This window comes from Bufo bufo, chromosome 4, assembly GCF_905171765.1.
Source record: "Bufo bufo chromosome 4, aBufBuf1.1, whole genome shotgun sequence".
In the NCBI taxonomy this organism is placed as follows: Eukaryota; Metazoa; Chordata; class Amphibia; order Anura; family Bufonidae; genus Bufo; species Bufo bufo.
In genome coordinates this window covers 182,037,172-182,059,111 of record NC_053392.1, presented here as the reverse complement: position 1 = coordinate 182,059,111, position 21,940 = coordinate 182,037,172, and the positions used below count along the sequence as shown (strand labels likewise).

Below are 21,940 nucleotides of genomic sequence, written 5' to 3'. Positions count from 1 at the left end.
TATACATCTACCTCCATATACAGTGATACACTGCCACTACTGTGTCTCTTCATACCTAGGCAGGCGTGCCTTTCAAGAGACAGGAAATGCTGTGTGTCAAACCCCCTGGAAGGAGTAAGATTGAAGTCTACACCTTAGTTAGAAACCAATATGTTTACTCAATTAGATTTTTTCTAAGGGGAAATGTTTTGTACATGAGAGGGATATTATAGTCATAGCCATTTTAGAATTAATAACTCATCCCAAACGAGTGACGCATTTTATTCCCTGGCGGACTATTGTTGGACTATAGCAGGATTTTTTTCTGTCCACCCATATGAACGTTAAAGGGGCTATGCTAACTCTACCGATGTTGGATATGTGCAGATCCTATGTCCATAACAGGGCCCCTAAAGTGAAGGAGAGCACACTGCGCATGCACAGTGTTCTCTCCATTCACTGGACTTCTGAAAATCGCCAAGCAAGCACACAGAGCTATTTTCAGAAGTGAGATAGCAGTGAATGGAGGATGGTTCAGCATGTGTGGCTGTTCCACCTGCACTTAAGAGAGCCCAGTTCTGGAGCCAGAAGCAGGTCTCAGAGGTGGGACCTACCGCTGACATCTACAGCACATCCTAGCAATTTGCCAAATATATGTTGAGATGGAACAACCCCTTTAATCTCCACATTAGTGAAACACACCCCTCTGTCTAAATGGGCATTTCGATAATAAACCACATGTATATCCATCCATGAAGTTCAGGCAGTAGTCAGAAAGCCAGTGAGAATAGATAAGATGAAAACTTCCGTTTCACAAATCCAAATAGTGCAGCAAATTATCGACTTCTGCATGTATCCGATCCGCTCTGGCTTCGCAGGTGACAAAACCTTGAGTCCAAGGGGTTTCACAAAAACCAGCATTGATTCGCCAGTGTCTGCTGTAACCACATTCCAGAAGGGGAAAGAATGTACATATAGAGACAGTATAAATATAAATCGGTGGGAATATTTTCATGGAATAAAAAGCAGATCAAGACGGCTCAAATGTCTATAAGGGTCATTGTAAGAAAGGAGGTCAACTCTTGTACTTTCCCTTCTTCACTGGTAGTTGGCCTGTGGCTTCCAGATATTTGGTGACCAATTCTTCTTGAGCATTAGGTGAACAGGGCTGGTATTTGAGGTACTCCATTGTGTATTCACCCTTTCCCTAAAACAAAAAAAGCCACAAAATGATAACTTTACTGCAGACTAATTAACTGTGACATTCTTCACATGAAGGGTGGGATTTACACATGTACAAGCATTTCATATATGGAAAACTTGATGAAGAGCCAGAAGACAAAATCATGCTGCAGTAACATTTATATTAAAGGGGTTCTATGAGCTTAGCACTGAATATTCAATGCACTGAGCAGTAAATGTGAAGTGACTACGACATAGTAGATTTCAATTTTTAGTTCCGCTTTGTGAAAGGTATAGAAATGTCACAATGTGTTTCACAACAGCTAGAGTTCCGGAGGTGGCCTGATTTAAGCCTATCAAAAGAACAACAGAGCTATTATATTGTTATCCCAATTAGCAACTAAAAAGTATCAACTATTGAAGACCCTTTATCCTCTATATGAAGAGCTGAAAACTTGGAAACCCAAAAGGATGCCTTAAAGGGGTTGTCGCACTTCAGCAAGTAGCATTTATCATGTAGACAAAATTAATACAAGGCACTTACTAATGTATTGTGATTCTCCATATTGCCTCCTTAGCTAGCTTCATTCGTTCTTCCATCATATTATACGCTGCTTGTATCCAGGGGTTATGACCACCCTGCAATCCAGCAGCAGTGGCCGTGCTTGCACACCATAGGAAAAGGCATCAGCCTCTCTAGTAGCCGGGACCATGGGAGCACGAATAGGCCAGCTTCTATAGTGTGCGAGCACAACCACCTCTGCTGGCTTACAGGGTGGTTGAAACCATGGCTACGAGAAGTGTATAATGTGATGGAAAATGAATCCAGCCAAAGGAGGCAATATGGACAATAATAATACATTAGTAAGTGCCTGGTATTAACTTTCTCTACATGATAAAGGCCATGTGCTGAACGGAGATAATCCCTTAATATCTGTATTCCTGGACAACCCTTTAATGTTGCCGTATCCAAAAATATGCATGGTGATGTCCTGACTATGCCCCGACAACAGAAGTCTCAGGAAACAAGGCTTGGGCATGTTGTATCTCAATACCCAACTGTTAGTGGTGCCAAGAAATAAGCCTGTGTTAAAGGTGTCTGCAGCAGCTAGTCTCCGTCCCCAATAAATAAGCATATACATGATGTACAGTCCAAGCATGCATGGCTTGGTGAGAAAGCTGTGCGCCAAAGATAAACAGCCATCTTAAGTGTATGGTCAGTTTATAATCATAGGGCTATGGTCAGCAACCTTCGGCACTCCAGGTGCTGTAAAACTACAGCTCCCAGCATGCACACTTGTTCGGCTGTTCTTGTAATTCTGGGAGTTGTAGTCTCAGAACAGCTGGAGTGCCGGAGGTTGCTGATCCCGTCATAGGGGGTTCTAGCTTATAATCTTGAAGGACAGTGCTTAGATCCTGCAGCACTAGCTGTCAAGAGGAGAAATACTATGCGAGTATACATACCTCTGTACTGGATCGCAGCTCGCTTGCATAGCCAAACATATCATTGAGAGGAACCTAAAAATATAAAGACACAAAATGTAACCCCAGCCATTTCGATGGACAGTAAAGAACCACAACGCCAAAGATTTTTTGCAATGGCTGTATTTATGTGAAGCTAAATTATTGTGCGGGGTCACCACAAATGCTGGACAGATAATCTGGCCCAGTGACATTGACCAAATGCAGAACAACTTTAACTTGTGGTTCATAAATGCGTGCATCAAGGGCACATTCACAGAGTAAAGTTGCAGCATGGTAGTTCCACACAGGGAAAGATGGCAATAATGGAGGCATTGTAAAGCCCCATTCATCTGCAACTATTTTGCCACGTGTGAACATGTGGCAACTACACCCCAAATTCAATGAGGGAGGCAGCCTTAACCGTCCCTGAAGTGGCTGCCACAGGATATACAGTGTATATATAGCGATATACATAAATAGAAACTTTATTGTGAGCATTCCCATAAATATGTTTTAGGGTACGGCCACATGTCGCGATCCCACTGTGACTGAGGTAACATGCGGCATGGTTTTGGAATGCTCAGTTCTCGCAGGACTGAAACTTTCATGGCGTTTTTTGGGCTCCAGATACTAAGGATCTATCCTCAGGTTAGTTCATAAATGTCAGATCGGTGAGGGTCTGACTCCCTCACCAAACAGCTATTCACCGCAGCTTCTAGCACCAGAGCTACCACTTTGAACAAAGGGGCATAATAGTGGGGGTGGTCCCCAACTTTCAGCAAGATGCGCCTACAATTCAATATATACAGATTAATGTACTATGATGCAAACTCAGAAAGACTGCAAGAAGTATATTAAAGGGGGTCTCCGGGAATTAAGAAAATGAAAATACTTATATATTACTTTATTATAAATATATTCTCAAATACCTTTCATTATTTATAATGGCTCGTTTTGTCTGAGCAGCAATCATCAGGGGAAACAAAATGGCCACTGTTCCATTAGTTCACACAAAACCTGTCCTGATCACACATGAGGACAAGTTACTTCACAACACTGAGGTAAAGAGCCGCCTCATCCTCCTCTCTGCTCTACTTGTCAGGGATTATGATCCTGAATACAGATGATAAGAACTTTAGCTGAATCTCTGGGGAATTTAGTTCATGAGGAGACATGAAGTACAGAGAGGATGGATAGGATAGGCTGTGGTAATGTGTTTCTGTGGTAATGGAGACTGCATACAAGAGCTGCTGCTCATTAGCCACACCTCACCCTCCTCTCATGTCTCCTCATCATCTCCATTCCCACAGAGATTCACCTGTATTCAGGATCATGATTCCTGACAAGCAGAGCAGAGAGGAGGATGAGGCAGCACTGTGGCTCATTGTGGTGAAGTAACTTGTCCTGTGTGATTAGGACAGGTTTTGTGTGTACTGATAGGACGGCGGCCATTTTATTTCTCCTAATGATTGCTTCCCAGACAAAACGAGCCATTCTAAGTAATGAAAGGTATTTGTGACTATATTTATTATAAAATAAATATGTATTTTCATTTTTTTTTATTTCTGGAAAACCCCTTTAAAAGATTTCTCAACAATATATACAGATTTATTTGTCTACAAGACGCCACCACCAGAGCTCCTGACACAAAATAGTTAACAGTAAAGCTCCTGAGGCGAAGTTGCAATGGAATAAAACTTGTAAACAATGGAAAGTTTTGTGCTAATGTAAAAACACACTAACCAAACATAACCAAGAGCCTAGAGGCAATAAAGTAGGGAAGTGGTGATAAAAATATATAAATAAATAAAAATAAAGTCACAAAAAAACAAAAAGCATAATCACCCTCTGATCCCTCCCGCTCCGGTTCTGCTTGACTACCCACTGTTCTCTACTTCCTGCTCCAGCAATGACATCATAGGGACATGCGACTGCTGCAGCCAATCACTGGCTATAGGAGATATGTGGTCGTGTGGTCCCTGCAGCAGGAATCAGAGGACTGGGCGGCATTGGAATGGGAGCTCTGGGAGGTGACTATACCTTTTCAATTTATGTACACCAAGCCGAGCCGTGACAAACATACTTTTTCGTTGACATCCACTTTAATGTACTTACATTAGCATAAAGTGTAAAGTAGTCCTCAGACCCGTCCTGACCAGTAATCACACCATGTCTTCGGTTAATGCCAGCAATCACAGGACCTTGGAATTCATTCGGTGCATTGACCTCTACAGACATTATTGGTTCCAGGATGGTAATCGTTGCTTGCTCCAAAGCTGGCCCAAAATAAAATGCAAGTTACAGTTACAAACTGTCAAATATCTGTTCCACAAAATGTCATAAGAAAGAGTATCGTAAGCGCTAAAACAAGGTTTAGTTGCGAGAAATATAGAGATCCTATAGCAAAGCCTGACCTTTTAAATTAACGGGCATCTATCAAAAGATTTGTACCTATGAAACTGGCTGATGTGTTACATGTGCACTTGGCAGCTGAAGACATCTGTGTTGGCCTCATGTTCATATGTGCCTGCATTGCTGAGAAAAATTATGTTTTAATATATGCAAATGAGCCTCTAGGAGCAATGGGGGCGTTGCTGTTGCTCCTAAAGACTCAGCTCTCTCTGCAACTGCTGTGCCCTCTGTAGATTGATTGACAGGGCCAGGCACAATGACGCTTTCACAGCCTGACCCTGTCAAAGTAGAGAGGGTGCAGCAGCTGCAGAGAGAGCAGAGCCTCTAGGAGTAATGGTAACGCCCTTGTTGCTACTAGAGGTTCATTTGCATATATTAAAACTTCATTTTTCTAATTAATGTGGGCACATAAGAACATGGGACCAACACAGATGTCTTCAGCTGCAAGCGCACATGTAACAGGACAGCCAGTTTCATAGATACAAATCTGCTGACAGGTGCACTAGAAAGTAAAGTGCCAGTGTTAACAGGTTTTACTTATACCGGCAGCAGTCATATTAAAGTCATTCTCCTGTTACTGCCATATACAGCAGTAGAGGTCCACGCCTCACTTCAGAAATAATTGCCAGAAACCTCACTGATCCAATGAAGGTGAATGGAAGGGTCTCCTTGGCATGTGTACCCCCCCCCCCCCCCCCCAGCTCCCAGCAGAGACCAGTGCAGAAACGTAGAAGATAAGTATGTCTCCTACAAGATGATCAGCAGGGCGACTCCAGTGCTGACTACCAAACAGTACATCCAGTAGTAGATTGAAAAGAGGCTTCTGTAACATACTAAAGAGAGCCAGACCTTATGAATACAGTCAGTTAGGGTGATAAGACTGAAGCACCTTGTTTTAAGGCTCCTTCTCCCGCTCTGATGAAGGACATTTCATTGGAATCCACAATGTGATGTGCACCATCTACCAGGACAAAGCGTATGCCAGAAATCTTGTGTCCCGTCAGAGGCCCTTTCTCACTGGAATCACGGAAACCCTTCAAGAGACAGAAAACATACCATAAGCATGGTATATGCATGCTGCAGAACTATACAGTTTGTATTTCTTCATAAGGGTTCCATACTAATATCTTACTATGCGAGTGGGCATAGTTCGCATCATGTTTTATGCCTCCGTTTGACAAATATGTTAAAAAAAAAAAAAAAAAAGAGAAGAGGATACAAAAAAAACGTAGCACACCACACGGTAAAAAAAAAAAAAAAAAAAAAAGAGTCTGGTAAAATAAAAAAATAAAAAAACATACTATACTATTGTTTTTTACAATGCAACTCTATGGTGAACGGCATCCTTTTTTTTTTTTTTTTTTTAAATACGTTCAACGAATGGGAAAAAATGTGATGTGATGGTACAAAGGTCAGTAGCTCACCTTCTCCACAGCAGGGATTAACGGTTTCGGGACATTTGTTCCTACAGTTCGGTCTTCAAACTCCACCTTTGTGTAATTCTCAGGTTCCAGCGGCTCGATAAACCCAATGACTTTACCGTACTGGCCTGCCCCACCAGACTGCTTCTTATGAGTGAAATCAAACCTGAAAATAAAGATCATTATCAAAGATCTCCCAGAAAGGGTGCAGGTGGAGTCTACAGAAAGGTGAGAACAGCTGTCATAACTCTTCAGGTAAATGACACAGTCGGCCTTGACATTTGATTACATACATAGACATAAAGGGGAGCTGTCACCTCTCCTGACATATCTGATTTAGGGCTCATTCAGATGACCGTATTCATTTTATGGCCTTTTTTGCGGGGCCGTGGAATGAAAGTACGGACGCGGACGGCACACAGCGTGCTGTTCGCATCTTTTTGCGGCCCCGTTGAAATGAATGGGTCCGCATCAGACGTGCAATCGGACACAAACATACAGTCGTCTGAATGAGCCCTTAGAAACTACTTGCATTCTCCATGTGACAACAATTCTGGAGCATCTGGATCAGGGGAACACAACCTTTCTTGGTTGGGGGCCACATTGTCAGCCTGAACCAATTCCAAGGGCCGAAAATAAGATTTAAAGGGGTATTACCAACTTAAAAACTATATTTATGGCATATTGAACATACAGTACATATCATAAATGTCTAGTTACACTTCTAGTACACCCATCTAATGGGATAATACATGAAAGATGCATGTGAGCAGCCACAAGACATAGACATACATGTCTGTTACCAGATGGTTAGGCGCCGCACAGAATGGTATGGACGACCGAAGGTTGTGCACCCCTGATCTAGACATATTTTGATAACTGGCAGCACTGATTGGATAATGTCAGAATGTGCAGGGACACCCCCCCCCCTCCACCCCCCCCCCCACCCACTGGTACCACCCAGTTGTATTTTTATTCATAAAACTTCTAGCAGAAATAAGAGGAACAGCACTACAGAGAGTCTTAATAATAAATGCTTCAGAATTGTCATTTTTATGTATTTCATGTCAAATACAATTATTTACTACAACAGACGTCAGGACTAGTGACAAGTCCTCTTTAAGGAGTTTTACAGCATTGATAGCACAGTTATTAAGTGGTTTTGTTTCTTTCTGGAAGACCACAAACAGTATCTCTCAACTTATCTTCTGCATCAGCTCCCTCAAAGTATGAACTACCACAGGGTTCAGTCCAATATTGTTTGGAGCTTGCATGCTACCATTACCACCCAGAGTCCCGGTCTGGCACACCACTACATATGATGACCCATCTCCAGCCATATATCCCTGTTTAGTCAGATGGTCAAAGCCTACCAGCAAAATTGCAACTTGTACATTCAACACATCTGTAACTGGGAAACACAATTCTTTCAAAGCTCAGTCCATGTAAGTAATTTGGGTGTAGCTGTTGGTGGGGAATGTATTTCTGGAAGCAGGTATCTACCACTAGGTAATCTCCATACTTTTACCAGAGGAATCCAATTCTTCCAGAAGATCTATCCACACTGGTCTTCATAACCTCATGACTGGACTGCTATAATGCCCTATATATAGGCATTCCAGACAAAGCAATAAGGCACCTTCAGTTAGTCAAAAATGCAATAACTACCCAAAAATACAGAATACCCTTTTAAATTTGCTTCTTGACCTAGTTACTTGAAAGAACTACTGATACCCCACACCCCTTGCCGTCCTCTCAGATCAGCCGTCATACTAGACTGTCATAACCCAGGACCCAACATAAGACATTTGGAGCCACAAAGCCGCCACTCTCTGGATCTCATTACCTGGACCGAACAGACATCATCCTAGGACATATTTTCATCAAGAATCAAAACGCACCAGTTCAGTTTGGTTCTTGAGGGCAGGTTTCACATGGTCTACACAGGGCATTAGAACACGCTGATCAGTTTACTCTGGAACTGCGCTTTGATTCCCTTGTGAGAACAGCACATTACAAATGTTTTGTTATTGAGACCTGCAGAATTGTGAATGCTGCTCTGGGATATAACACAGCTGAAGCTCAGGATCAGTGCAAGACAATCGATATACAGAACTGACCAAGCTGCTCAACGGTTTAATTTGTTCAAATGAAAAGAAAAGCCAAAAAGGTTTAAACATTTTTTTCTTCACTGTATTGTTCATTTGAAGAAGGACCTGCCATTTGCAGGATGCAGGCTGGAAGCTGGCAGTCTTCAGAAGTCCAGAGTTCAGAGAAGACAAGCCCTTCCCACCTTCCTGTGATGTCAGGCCAGGGAGCTTCCTGATTGCAGCTACTCTACCCTATACAAGTGCTGAACGAGGATTTTGCAATACCATTTATTACACAGTAGAGCAACCGTCACTGTGAAGCAGCCCTGCAGTGCATCGTGTCTTACCTCTGGTCTAGACGAGAAGTACAATGGAAGTTCTAAAACCAAGTGAATACCCGACCTCCAGAGCGGCAGCTGTGGCTGTGAACTGCATTAACTACTCACTAGGGGGGCCACACCGGCTTTTTGAACAGCAGGACGTGACAAGTGCTTACAAGGAGGTAAGACTGACAGCATTGGGCTAGAAGTACATAGCACGACACTTGATATCTCTGTATAGCTCAGAGTCTGCTAACATTTGTAGATACACCTTGAGAAACGTTAAGATTCTTACAGAAGAATTATATTCCTATTATTTTAACAGAGCATTGAAGGAGAAGGCAACAAATATTACTTGGAATTTGCCATAAAAGATGCCCTGAATGAGGTCAGTGTACAGTTTTTAGTTTCACTAGATAAACAGGTTAATGAGTACATATCACATATATACGCCATGATTATCTGTTCTACATTTTTAAGTTCTACCAGTCTAACCAGTTAGACTACCAAAACTAGCAGTCAAAGCGTCACTAAGTTTTCACAATCATAGAGAGATATCAAAAGTTGTGATTGGTGGGGGTCTGAATGCAGACACCACCTCTGATCACTAGAACGAGGGGAGAGAAGTGCGCACATATTGCGCTCTCGCTCCTGGCTGTACGAGAAGAGCTCTGTAAAAATCTATGGGCCCGTCTCGATCTTGTCCTCACCAATGAGGACATGGGCACTTCTCTCCCCTGATTCAGTGGGGGTCTTAGTGATCAGACCCCCACCAATCACAGCTGTTGATATGTCTCTGATACATCAAGCTTTGTGAAAAATTAGTGATGCTTTAAGGGGTTTTCTTGAAGTAATGGGCCCTTTACAATGGCCGACAACTGAAACGACCATCGCTAACCAGCGTTACTAGTAATGCTGGTTAGCGATGATCTGGTAGTGTAAATGCTGTGTAAACAAGGGAAACAACGAGTCTATATAGGGAAGAGCGATGGCATTAGGGCTGCAGTAAACAATTATTTTAGTAATAGAGTATTCTACCGATTATTTTTACGAATAATCGAGTACTCTAATAAGAAAAAATGAATTCATAGACTGTTTGCCTTTATAAAAACTCAGAGCCCCTGCCATCAGTCCCAAACACCCTTCGTTCCCCCCTGTGTGATCAGTCCAAGTGCATCAGTTTCCCCCAGTGCCATCAGCTCCGTTCCCCTAGTGCCTTCAGGGCTCCCCCACCCCAGTGCCATCAGCTTGCCCCCCTAAGAGCCACGCCGAGTGATGAACCAGGCGGCAGTGGTCCAGAGTGCCCCGGACAGCAGGAGGTAAGTCATCCAGCCATAGAGCATGACTCAGTGACATATTGCAGAGATGAATATTTAAGAGTCATCAGTAGAGGTTTTTCTCCTCAGGAACCGCCCATAAACTGTATGGTTGAGGTCCTCTACTACACAAATAAGCAGCAAACTGCTCCTAATGTGACATACACACTACAGGCCGAGCCAAAGAACTACACCGAGTCAAAAGACAAAGAATTTTACAACAGGATGAAGAGTCGCTCAGAAACACTGTTTGCCGAGGACATTCCAGGTAATTTGGGCCTTTAACTGATGAGAATTATAACTATACATAGCCCACTGACGTATCATCGCTATTTGATATTACAGACAAATACGGCAACGTTGCACCCGACATGGAGCCCATACTGCACCTGGCGCTGGCCGCTTGTGATTTTGTCAAGTGGCAAAACTCTACAGAACAGACATTCTACAGGATGGCCGTCATTAAAAGCGTTAAACAGGTGGTAAGTACAACTAACACACTAAATGCTTTAGTCAAAGACTTAAAGGGATTTTCTGGGACTTCAATATTGATGACCCATCCTCTGGATAGGTCATGAATATTAAATTGATGGGGGTTAAGACAGCCAGAATCTCCTCTGCTCAGGAGGTTTCAGGCACCTGCTGGCACCAGAATCCTTACTGCGGACAGAAGGCTCAGTCAATGGTGTAGTTTCCAGGGCACTGCTATTCACCTGAATGGGAGCTAAGCTGCAGTACCCTGGCACACGCACTACGGAGGACGAGGGTTAGAAAGCTGCACGATTATAATCATTAGAATGGAATGATGGAAGAACGGCTGCAGTAGCAATCATTTCTCCGCCATTCACTTTGCATTGGCCTATGTAATAAGCTGATGCAAAAAATTCCTGGGCAAGGTCGACTGGTGCTTATACTGCCACAGCACTGCTACCCTAACTTGATGCAATAGATTGCCAGGAATGCCCTCATCCAGTTACCCTCCAGGAGTATCAGTGGAATCTTAGCATAAGTAATGGAACAGTCCAAAATAGAGCTACACCTCAATAAGTGCACACGAGGGGCTCCACACTCTTCCAAATCAGTGATTCCATCATGCAGACTTCAACAATAAAATGGATTCTGCCGTTTAGCGAGTCATTATGTCAAACTCATGACTCAGATGAAACATCTTCATGTCTTTCTATTTCATACAAAATCACTGGTTACATTGGTAAATTCCAATGTCCAGAGGACCCCGAGCCAAACATCTTCCTGGCCTCCTCCCCGCCATGTCAGTATGTCTCCCTCTGCGATAACCTCCTACTATCATCTTCATTTTCCTTTTCCTCTACCATTGACAACACCTTCCATTTAAGATGATAAAACTGATGTGCCAATTCCAAAAAATGGCAAGCTACTGTCATTCCTCTGAATTTTCGGTCATCCACCTTCAAGTTACCTTTTTTTCTCCTTCTAACGTCTTATACTAGACCTGTGTTCATTCAAATGATTTTTAATTCCCCTTGTTGTCTGCCCCACATATTCCTTTCCAGAAGAATCATATTGCAACATACTACAGTACTTAGACGCAATACTTTTAATCTGAGAATGTCTTTCGTATTTTGAAATTAAAATTTTCTTCATCTTTTTTGACCTTCTTGTATACTCTTTTTTTTAACTTTTTTAAATGTATTTATTTTACTCACTTATATATCATTGACATAGTCCTTAGCGCTTTACAGACATTATCATCACTTACTGTTCCCAGTGTAGCTCACAATCTAAGTTCCCTATCAGTATGTCTTTGGAGTGTCGAAGAAAACCGGAAGAAACCCAAACAACTCAGGGAGAACATACACACTCCATGCAGATGATGTCCTTGGTTGGATTCAAACCTAGGACTCCAGCGCTGCAAGGCACCAGTGCTGACCACTGAGCCACCTGTCTGCCTTCCTATAACCACATGCCACTAATTTATCCACAATCATTGTGGGTATGACATAATGACTCACTAAACAGCAGTAGGAGTTTTAGGTTAAGTTGGCTTAACTGAATAGCTATAGTATATGCAATGTAGCCAGTACATACATCGTACATTTATGCTAAGATTTCCAAGCACTTTCATATAAAAGGTTGTGTCCACCTTGCCTGAGGCGCCCTTTATGGGGGGGCCAAGTTTAGGGGATAACTAACAGATTGCTGGGGGTCCAACCACTGGGACCCCCTACGATCCCGAGAAGAGAAATCCTGTTACTCCGATCTTAAGGAGCATCAGGTCAAGCATGCACCCAGCCGCTCCAATCATTCTCTATGGTCCGGAGATAGCGGAGTACATGATATAATTCTGCTGCTGACCAATAAACTGCATAACTGAGAACAGATTATAGGATGGTAATCCACATACTGATGACAAACCTGATCTAACACAGTTGTTAAAACTTGCAGAAAAGGGACGATGCTGCCCTGGAATTCCAGTACAACATGCTGATCCACGAGATGGTTTCACAGGTAAAAGTGTGAAGTAACTCTTTAAAGCACATCTGTCAGCAGATTTGTACTTATGCAACTGGCTGACCTGTTACATGTGCGCTTGGCAGCTGAAGACATCTGTGTTGGCCCCATGTTCATATGTGTCCACATTGCTGAGAAAAATGATGTTTTAACATATGCAAATGAGTCTCTAGGAGCAATGGGGTGTTGCCGTTACTTATAGAGGCTCTGCCCTCTCTGCAACGGCCATGCCCTCTGCACTTTGATAGACAGGTCCAGGTGTGATCATGTTTACACTGCCTGGCCCTGTCAAAGTGGAAAGGGTGCAGCAGTTGCAGATAGAGCAGAGTCTCAATGTGTAATGTCAATGCCTCCGTTGCTCATAGAGGCTCATTTGCATACATCATTTTCCTCAGTAATGCGGGCACATATGAACAGTTACATGAGTCCAACACAGGTGTCTTCAGCTGCCAAGTGCACAAGTAACAGGTCAGCCAGTGTCATGGGTACAAATCTGCTGACAGATGCCTTTTAACAACTAGGATATGCTGTAGATTTTTGACCACACAGTTTACCATGAGGGTCAAATGTAGTGGATTCTATCCTGCTTTTCTTAAAAGGAACTTGTATAAAGCAATTCCATGAATGCAGTTCTGAAGCTTGTAAAGGGGTCTTCTCATTATACAGTGCCTTGAAAAAGTATTCATACTCCTAGAACTTTTCCACATTTTTTTTCACGTTACACCCACAAACAAAGGTATTTTATTGGATATGTGTGAATTGATAAGAAAATGATACATGGTACATTGTATTCAACCCCCTGTACATTGAAATCACAAAAAAAAAAAATCCAGCATGACCAGAATTCACCTAATTAGAAAATAGAGTCTACCTGTGTGTAATTTATTCTCAGTATAACTACAGCTGTTCTGTGAAGGCCTCAGAGGTTTGTTACAGAACATCAGTGATCAAACAGCATAATGAAAACCAAGGTGAACACATCAGACAGGTCAGGGATAAAGTTGTGGAAAAGTCTAAAGCAGGGTTAGGTTATAAAAATAAAAAAAATCTCAAGCTCTGGACATCCCACGGAGCACTGTTTATCATCCAAAAATGGTAGGAGTATGGCACAAATGCAAACCTACCAAAACCCACCTAAACTGACAGCCCAGGCAAGGAGAGCATTAACTAGAGAAGCAGCCAAGAGGCCCATGGTAACTCTGGAGGAGCTGCAGAGATCCACAGCTCAGTTGGGAGAATCTGTCCACAGGACAACTGTTAGTCGTGTACTCCACAAATCTGGCCTTTATGGAAAGTGGCAAAAAAAAAATATAGCTATTTTTGAAAGCTAGCCATAAGAAGTCCCATTTGTAGTTTGCCACAAGCTATGTAGGGGAAACAGCAAACATAGAAGAAGGTACTCTGGTAAGATGAGACAAAACTGAACTTTTTGGCCTAAATTCAAAATGCTATGTGTGGCAGCAAACTAACACTGCACATCACCCTGAACACACCAACCCCATTGTGAAACATGGTGGTGGCAGCATCATGCTGTGGGCATGCTTTTTTTCAGCAGGAACAGGGAAGCTGGTCAGAGTTGATGGGAAGATGGAAGGATACATACAGGGCATGCCTGGAGAAAAACCTGGTAGAGACTGTAAAAGACTGAGGAAGAGGTTCTCCTTCCAGCAGCACAGCTACCCTAAACATACAGCCAGAGCTACAATGGAATAGTTTAGATCAAAGCATATTCAGGTGTTAGAATGGCCCAGTCAAAGTCCAGACCTAAATCCCATTGAGACTCTGCGGCCAGACTTGAGAACTGCTGTTCACAGACGCTCTCTGAATCTGAACGAGCCTGAGCTATTTTGCAAATATGGGCAGGGATGTCAGCCTCTAGATGTGCAACGCTGGTAGAGACATACCCCAAAAGACTTAAAGGACCTTTCATGTTTTTTTTAGTTTAGATAAATACCTTTCCTTGTGGGGTACCCCCCGCTGATGCTGCCACCCTGCCCTTTTTTTCAAATATCGCTCCTACGCCCTCTGTTCTCCTTCTCCAATCGCATTGGAGAGCGCCACAGCCAGGGAGTACAAGACGCCTATTGAGAAACCCTGGCATCTCCTTCTCCCTGTACAGATGCTCAGTATTAACATACTGAGAGGGAAAACAGCAGGGGGGCACAGCAGGGTGTGGGAGCGATATAAAAAAAAAAAAGGCAGGGTGGCAGCATCAGCAAGGAAAGGTATTTATCTAAACTAAAACAATAAAAAAAAAATAAAAAAAACTGTGAAAGGTCCTCTTTAAAGATGTCATTGTGGCGAAAAGTGGTCCTATAAAGTATTGACTTGAAGGGGCTGAATAAAAATGCACATCACACTTTCCAGAATTTTATTTATAAAAAAAAAATGTTGAAAACCTTGTATCATTTTCTTTTCACTTCACACATATTTGCCACATTGTGTTGGTCTATCACATAAAATCCCAATAAAATACATTTAAGGCCTCTTTCACACTTGCGTTGTTGGGATCCGGCATGCACTTCCGTTGCCGGAGGTGCCTGCCGGATCCGTAACAACGCAAGTGTACTGAAAGCATTTGAAGACGGAACCGTCTTCCAAATGCTTTCAGTGTTACTATGGCACCCAGGACGCTATTAAAGTCCTGGTTGCCATAGTAGGAGCGGGGATCGGGGGAGCGGTATACTTACAGTCCGTGCGGCTCCCCGGGCGCTCCAGAATGACGTCAGAGCGCCCCATGCGCATGGATGACGTGATCCATGTGATCACGTGATCCATGCGCTTGGGGCGCCCTGACGTCACTCTGGAGCGCCCGGGGAGCCGCACGGACGGTAAGTATGCTGCTCCCCTGCTCCCCGCTACACTTACCATGGCTGTCAGGACTTTAGCGTCCCGGCAGCCATGGTAACTATTCAGAAAAAGCTAAACGTCGGGTCCGGCAATGCGCCGAAACGACGTTTAGCTTAAGGCCGGATCCGGATCAATGCCTTTCAATGGGCATTGATCCCGGATCCGGCCTTGCGGCAAGTCTTCAGGATTTTTGGCCGGAGCAAAAAGCGCAGCATGCTGCGGTATTTTCTCCGGCCAAAAAACGTTCCGTACCGGAACTGAAGACATCCTGATGCATCCTGAACGGATTACTCTCCATTCAGAATGCATTAGGATAATCCTGATCACTATTCTTCCGGCATAGAGTCCCGACGACGGAACTCTATGCCGGAAGACAATAACGCAAGTGTGAAAGAGCCCTAAGCTTGTGGGTATAAAGTGAAAAAATTTGGAAAAGTTCAAGAGGTATGAATACTTTTTCCAGGCACTGTAGACCACCCATTTTAAAATGCAGTTCTTGTTCCCGTCACCACCTGCAAAAAGCTGATCTTTCCATGGAGAAACCGCAGTCAGCCACACATTTATTTGGTATCACATGGTGGCGATTCCCGTGAGTGACTGCCCATATACAGGTGAAACTCGAAAAATTCGAATCCCGTGCAAAAGTCCATTTATTTCAGTAATGCAAATTAAAAGGAATTGCATTAATGAGGCTTAAAATTAGAATCTAGTTGGCTAATTAGTCCATACCCCCTGAGCAAAGGGTACCTCAAAATTGTGACTTTGGGGTTTCATAAGCTGTAAGCCATAATCATCTAAATTATAACAAATAAAGGCTTGAAATATCTCGCTTTGTATGTAATGAGTCTCATATGTTAGTTTCACCTTTTAAGTTGCATTACTGAAATAAATGAACTTTGCACAATATACAAATTTTTCGAGTTTCACCTGTAATACAAGAATGCTCAAATTGGCCCGAATGGCCACTCTCAGTTCTGGCTCATGGTGGGGGGGGGGTAACAAGTTTGAAGATGCAAAAAAATAAAAAAGTTAAAGGCTACTGACACCTTTGGGCCACTTGTTGCATTTTTGGCTAAAAATTTACTGAAATTTTGAACATGCGATCTTCTAATCGCTTGTACCACCCCAGGCTGCCTTAGTAACCAACTGGAAGCTATCAATTTTGTAGCGAGGGCTCCGTTTGGAGGACAAAGGGAGCCCACTTTTTTCCTGTCTAATCCCTCAGATGCCGTGCTCATTTTGGGATCCCTTTGCAAGCATGCTCCATACATCCCTCCCGCATCCTGGATGTACAGTTACGCCCAGGTGTGGGAAGGGGTTATTGTACGAGATAATGTAATGTACTAATAATATTCTGAATTCCAGAACATTGAGCCATGGTTGATAGAAACTGTATGGGACCCATCAGAAGGGTTAAGAGTCAAAAATCAACAACGTCTACCAAAAATCAACGCAGATAAGAACAGCAGCTGACATACACGAGCTCAGAAGACATCCAGAACATTGCATATACCACACAATACTCACGGAACAGATCTGGCAATGGTCTCCCTGAAGGCAACTTTAGGTTTTCCCATAGTACAAGGACAATCATATTCTCTTTCCAGCCGCTGAAGAATAAAATAATTAGGGAAAACATTTACTAATAAATATATTCACCAATCACAATATGCTATTTTACTTGTCTACTTCTCACACTACGTTTTACCTGAGCATAAATCTCCAGATGCAGTTCTCCCATCCCAGACACTATAGTCTCTTTGCTCTCAGTGTCATAGTGCACTCTGAAAGTTGGGTCTTCTCGTGTAAATCGATTGATACCTTTCGAAAACTTGTCTAGATCATTCTAGGAGGAAAAAAGTAAAGAGAAACAGTAAATATACAGAAATGACTCCAGACACAAGAGGGGGAAAAGGGAAAGTGTGAGACATATGGGGTCATTTATCAAACTGGTGTAACGTAGAACTGGCTTAGTTGCCCACAGCAACCAATCAGATTCTACTGTTCATTTTTCAAAGGAGCTGTCAAAAATGAAAGGTGAAATCTGATTGGTTGCTATGGGCAACTAAGCCAGTTCAACTTTACACCAGTTTGATAATTGAACCCCCATAGCATTCGTATACTGTGAGCCTTGTCTCTAGATCAATGTGCCATTATCAAAGGCTTGGCAGACATACAGTATTTTACTCTTTGGCTCCTTGCATGTGGTATCCCAGCTATTGTATAGTATTGCTATTTTGAGTGACCCTACACAACGTGTTGAGACACAATTAAATTATTATTTTCAAATGGTCACTAGGACCAATAGTTGTCTCTTGGTTGACACGTGTGATTGTTGAAACTAAAACGTAACATTTATTATTTACTTATAGATAAAACATTACACTGAACTGACATTTAAAATTGTCAGCTATGCCTGCATGTGAATCGTAAGTTTTATTATGACTTATGGAGCCCTGGGATAGATATGGAGGTGCTACTGGTCGCTCTGCTCTCTTATTCTGCTAGGCTGCTTTGTATTTAGCAGCCAAAGCACCTTGATTCTATTGCCAGCTCTGTTAATGCACAGTGCTGGGTCTCACGCGATGACTGATGTGCACTCAACTCCACATATTCTGCCTATCTGGCTGCCACTGTCTTAACAGTTATAGGTAGTGAAACGCAGGCATACACTGTCTAAAATCACATGCTCTACAGGACACTGCCCTCCGACATGTTTCGCCAAACTAACTTGGCGTCTTCAGGGATATGGGCAGTCTGCCCATATGGCTGCCCATATCCCTGAAGACGCCAAGTTAGTTTGGCGAAACATGTCGGAGGGCAGTGTCCTGTAGAGCATGTGATTTTAGACAGTGTATGCCTGCGTTTCACTACCTATAACTGTTAAGACAGTGGCAGCCAGATAGGCAGAATATGTGGAGTTGAGTGCACATCAGTCATCGCGTGAGACCCAGCACTGTGCATTAACAGAGCTGGCAATAGAATCAAGGTGCTTTGGCTGCTAAATACAAAGCAGCCTAGCAGAATAAGAGAGCAGAGCGACCAGTAGCACCTCCATATCTATCCCAGGGCTCCATAAGTCATAATAAAACTTACGATTCACATGCAGGCATACAGTGAGGAACAGAAGTATTTGAACACCCTGCGATTTTGCAAGTTTTCCCACTTAGAAATCATGGAGGGGTCTGAAATTCACATTGTAGGTGCATTCCCACTTTGAGAGACAGAATAAAATAAAATAAAAATCAGGAAATATTTTGTATGATTTTTAAAGAATTTCTTTTTCTTGCACTACTGAACATAAGTATTTGAACACCTGAGAAAATCAGTGTTAATATTTGGTACAAAAGCCTTTGTTTGCAATTACAGAGGTCAAACGTTTCCTGTAGTTCTTGACCAGGTTTGCACACACTGCAACAGGGATTTTGGCCCACTCCTCCACACAGATCTCATCTAGATTTGTTAGGTTTCAGGGTTGTCGCTGAGCAACACAGAGTTTCAGCTCCCTCCAAATATGTTCTATTAGATTTAAGTCTGGAGACTGGCTAGGCCACTCCAGAACCTTGATATCCTTCTTACGGAGCCACTCCTTGGTTATTCTGGCTGTGTGCTTCGGTTCGTTGTCATGTTGGAAGACCCAGCCATGACCCATCTTCAATGCTCTGACTGAGGAAAGAAGGTTGTTGCTCAAAATCTCACAATAAATAACCCCATTCATCCTCCCCTTAATACAGTGCAGTCATCCTGTCTCCTTCGCAGAAAAGCACCCCTAAAGCATGATGTTACCACCCCCATGCTTCACAGTAGGGATGGTGTTCTTGGGATGCAACTCATCCATCTTTTTCCTCCAAACACGACGAGTAAAGTTTAGACCAAAAAGTTCTACTTTGGTCTCATCTGACCACATGACTTTCTCCCATGCCTCCTCTGGATCATCTAGATGGTCACTGGCAAACTTCAGACGGGCATGGACATGTGATGACTTCATAAGGGGAACCTTCCGTGCAATGCATGATTTAAAACCATGATGTCGTAGTGTTCTACACCGACAGTGACCTTTGAAACTGTGGTCTCAGCTCTCTTCATGTCATTGACCAGCTCCTCATTTATAGTTCTGGGCTGATTCCTCACCTTTCTTATCATCAGTGATACCCCACGAGGTGAGATCTTGTATGGAGCCCTAGTCCGAGGGAGACTGACAGTAGTCTGTAGCCTCTTCCATTTTCTAACAATTGCTCCAACAGTTGATCTATTTTTACCAAGCTGCTTGGCAATTGCCCCGTAGCCCTTTCCAGCCTTGTGGAGGTCCACAATTTTGTCTCTGGTGTCTTTTGAGAGCTCTTTGGTCTTGCCCATGGTAGTAGTTGGCGTCTGACTGACTGTGGGGTGGATAGGTGTCTTTAAAGAGCTCAGACAGGTGCTACTAAGTTAGATTAATGAGTGGAGTAGAGGTGGACTATTTAAAGGCACAGTAACAGGTCTTTGAGAGCCAAAATTCTTGCTGTTTCTCAGGTGTTCAAATACTTATGTTCAGCAGTGCAAGACAAATAAATTATTTAAAAATCATCCAATGTGATTTCCTGATTTTTTTTATTTTTATTCTGTCTCTCAGAGTGGGAATGCACCTACAATGTGAATTTCAGACCCCTTCATGATTTCCAAGTGTGAGAACTTGAAAAATCGCAGGGTGTTCAAATACTTCTGTTCCTCACTGTAGCTGACAATTTTAAATGTCAGTTCAGTGTAATGTTTTATCTATAAGTAAATAATAAATGTTACGTTTTAGTTTCAACAATCACACGTGTCAACCAAGAGACAACTATTGGTCCTAGTGACCATTTGAAAATAATAATTGTATAGTATTGGCACTAGGAATGTCCTAGGATCAAGAGTACTTATGGAAGCATATATTTTCACTTTGTAAGATGTACCTAGGTTTTAGAGGAGGAAAAATCTGAAAAATATTTTTTATCAGACCTCAGATCAGAACCTCTGAAGTGCTGACTTGTATGGCTATGAACAAAGCACTTGGGCTGAGATAGAAACTTCCCATTTGGGCTCCTGCACATGGCTGTAAGCGTTTTGCAGATCTGAAAAAACACGGATCCGAGCCGAGTGCATGCCACCATTTTTTTTTTTTTACTCCTGCAGAAATGGTCTATCCTTGTCCATAAAACGGACATGTTTAGTAAAAAGACCGCGCTGCTCGAATTGTCCAGTAGGCATCCGGATTATATTGGAGTCGGGTACAGATTTCCGATATAGACGAACATTGGATGAACCAGCAGAAATCCCTTCTACTTCAGAATTGGTCCGTTTGTAGGAACCTAAAAGGTAGTGCAGATAGTCAAGAACCACCAACAAAAAGGTAAGAAATAATTTATTCTAGTCACAAAAGTTAAAAGGTAATAGGCATATCAAAAACCATCGGCCCTCGTGTCCTTGCCCGATCTAGGTTTCACTTTTGCTTCATCAGGGGCTCATACTCCACCCTCATCTGGGCGTCTACTTTATACAAGTCTAGGGCGGAGGAAAACCTCATCCCAATTGTAATACGTTATAATCAATATATACAATATTATTCCAATACCCAAAATTAACAAAACCAACTAAAATAAAACGTTCTACCCTTCAACATTGTTCCCATTCTTACTTCATTTCTGATAATTAGACCCAACAGTTTTAGGGTCCATTCACAGGTCCGCAATTTCATTCTGCATTTTGCGCAACGGAATTGCGGACCCATTAATTTCTATGGGGCAGCACGATGAGCTGCCCGGATGCAGAATTGCAGATCCGCACTTCCGGGTCCACAATTCCGATCCCGAAAAAAATAGAACATGTCCTATTCTTGTCCGCAATTGTGGACAATAGGCATTTTCTATTAAGTGCCGGCGATGTGCGGTCCGCAAAATGCGGAAAGCACATCGCCGATGTCCGTGTTTTGCGGATCCACGGATCCGCAAAACACACGCACGTGTGAATGGACCCTTAATCCACTTTTCTCAGAAAACATTCTATAATTCCATTCCTAATTTTATCTACCAGGTCAATTCCTAAAGGCTGTTGCATACATCATTCCCGATCACATGGTTGAATTTGGCTGATAAAAAGGTACAACACTCCTTCCATTCATAAAACATGTGATTGGGTCCGCCAATCGTAGTTGGATACCCTTTCATTCATACTTCAAAATCACTTGGTTAAAATTGGCCAATAAGCAGTTACTATTACTTCGTATCTTACGAACAACAGTTCATAGGGGCAGATGAAATTACTAACATACTCCACGATTTTAGGTTTGCATTCTTCACCCAGTTTAATGCCAATGCAGGACCTATTAAAAATGCTATCAAGAAAAATTGGTCCGTACTTAAAAATGATCCAATTTTGGGATCTGTAATTCCAGCTAAACC

At 42.6% G+C, this 21,940-nt stretch overlaps 2 protein-coding genes across 2 annotated transcripts in view; one reads left to right on the top strand and one right to left on the bottom strand.

Moving 5' to 3' along the window:
- Nucleotides 1-247: 247 nt before the first annotated feature.
- Nucleotides 248-21,940, bottom strand: part of GFM1 (G elongation factor mitochondrial 1) — a 37,778-nt gene continuing 16,085 nt past the window's right edge. Inside the window, exons 12-18 of the mRNA XM_040428152.1 lie at nt 17,233-17,370; nt 17,052-17,134; nt 6,462-6,624; nt 5,927-6,071; nt 4,741-4,901; nt 2,626-2,679; nt 248-1,186 (exon numbers count right to left, since the gene is read on the bottom strand). Of these exons, the coding sequence (XP_040284086.1) occupies nt 1,055-1,186; nt 2,626-2,679; nt 4,741-4,901; nt 5,927-6,071; nt 6,462-6,624; nt 17,052-17,134; nt 17,233-17,370 (876 nt within the window). The 3' untranslated portion in view covers nt 248-1,054. The remainder of the gene's footprint in view (nt 1,187-2,625; nt 2,680-4,740; nt 4,902-5,926; nt 6,072-6,461; nt 6,625-17,051; nt 17,135-17,232; nt 17,371-21,940) is intronic.
- Nucleotides 8,753-17,186, top strand: LXN (latexin). The gene is made up of 6 exons (XM_040428153.1): nt 8,753-9,050; nt 9,194-9,256; nt 10,275-10,452; nt 10,530-10,666; nt 12,609-12,671; nt 16,890-17,186. Exons 1-6 carry the CDS (start codon nt 8,919-8,921, stop codon nt 16,995-16,997), a joined length of 681 nt encoding a protein of 226 aa, XP_040284087.1. The 5' UTR covers nt 8,753-8,918; the 3' UTR covers nt 16,998-17,186.

Excerpts from the sequence above, each read along its gene's own strand:
- LXN (XM_040428153.1), top strand. The coding sequence starts at position 8,919 with ATGGAAGTTCTAAAACCAAGTGAATACCCGACCTCCAGAGCGGCAGCT. Across the intron at positions 9,257-10,274 it reads TAAAAGATGCCCTGAATGAG|GAACCGCCCATAAACTGTAT; the intron begins GTCAGTGTACAG and ends TTTTCTCCTCAG. Across the intron at positions 12,672-16,889 it reads TCCACGAGATGGTTTCACAG|AACATTGAGCCATGGTTGAT; the intron begins GTAAAAGTGTGA and ends TCTGAATTCCAG.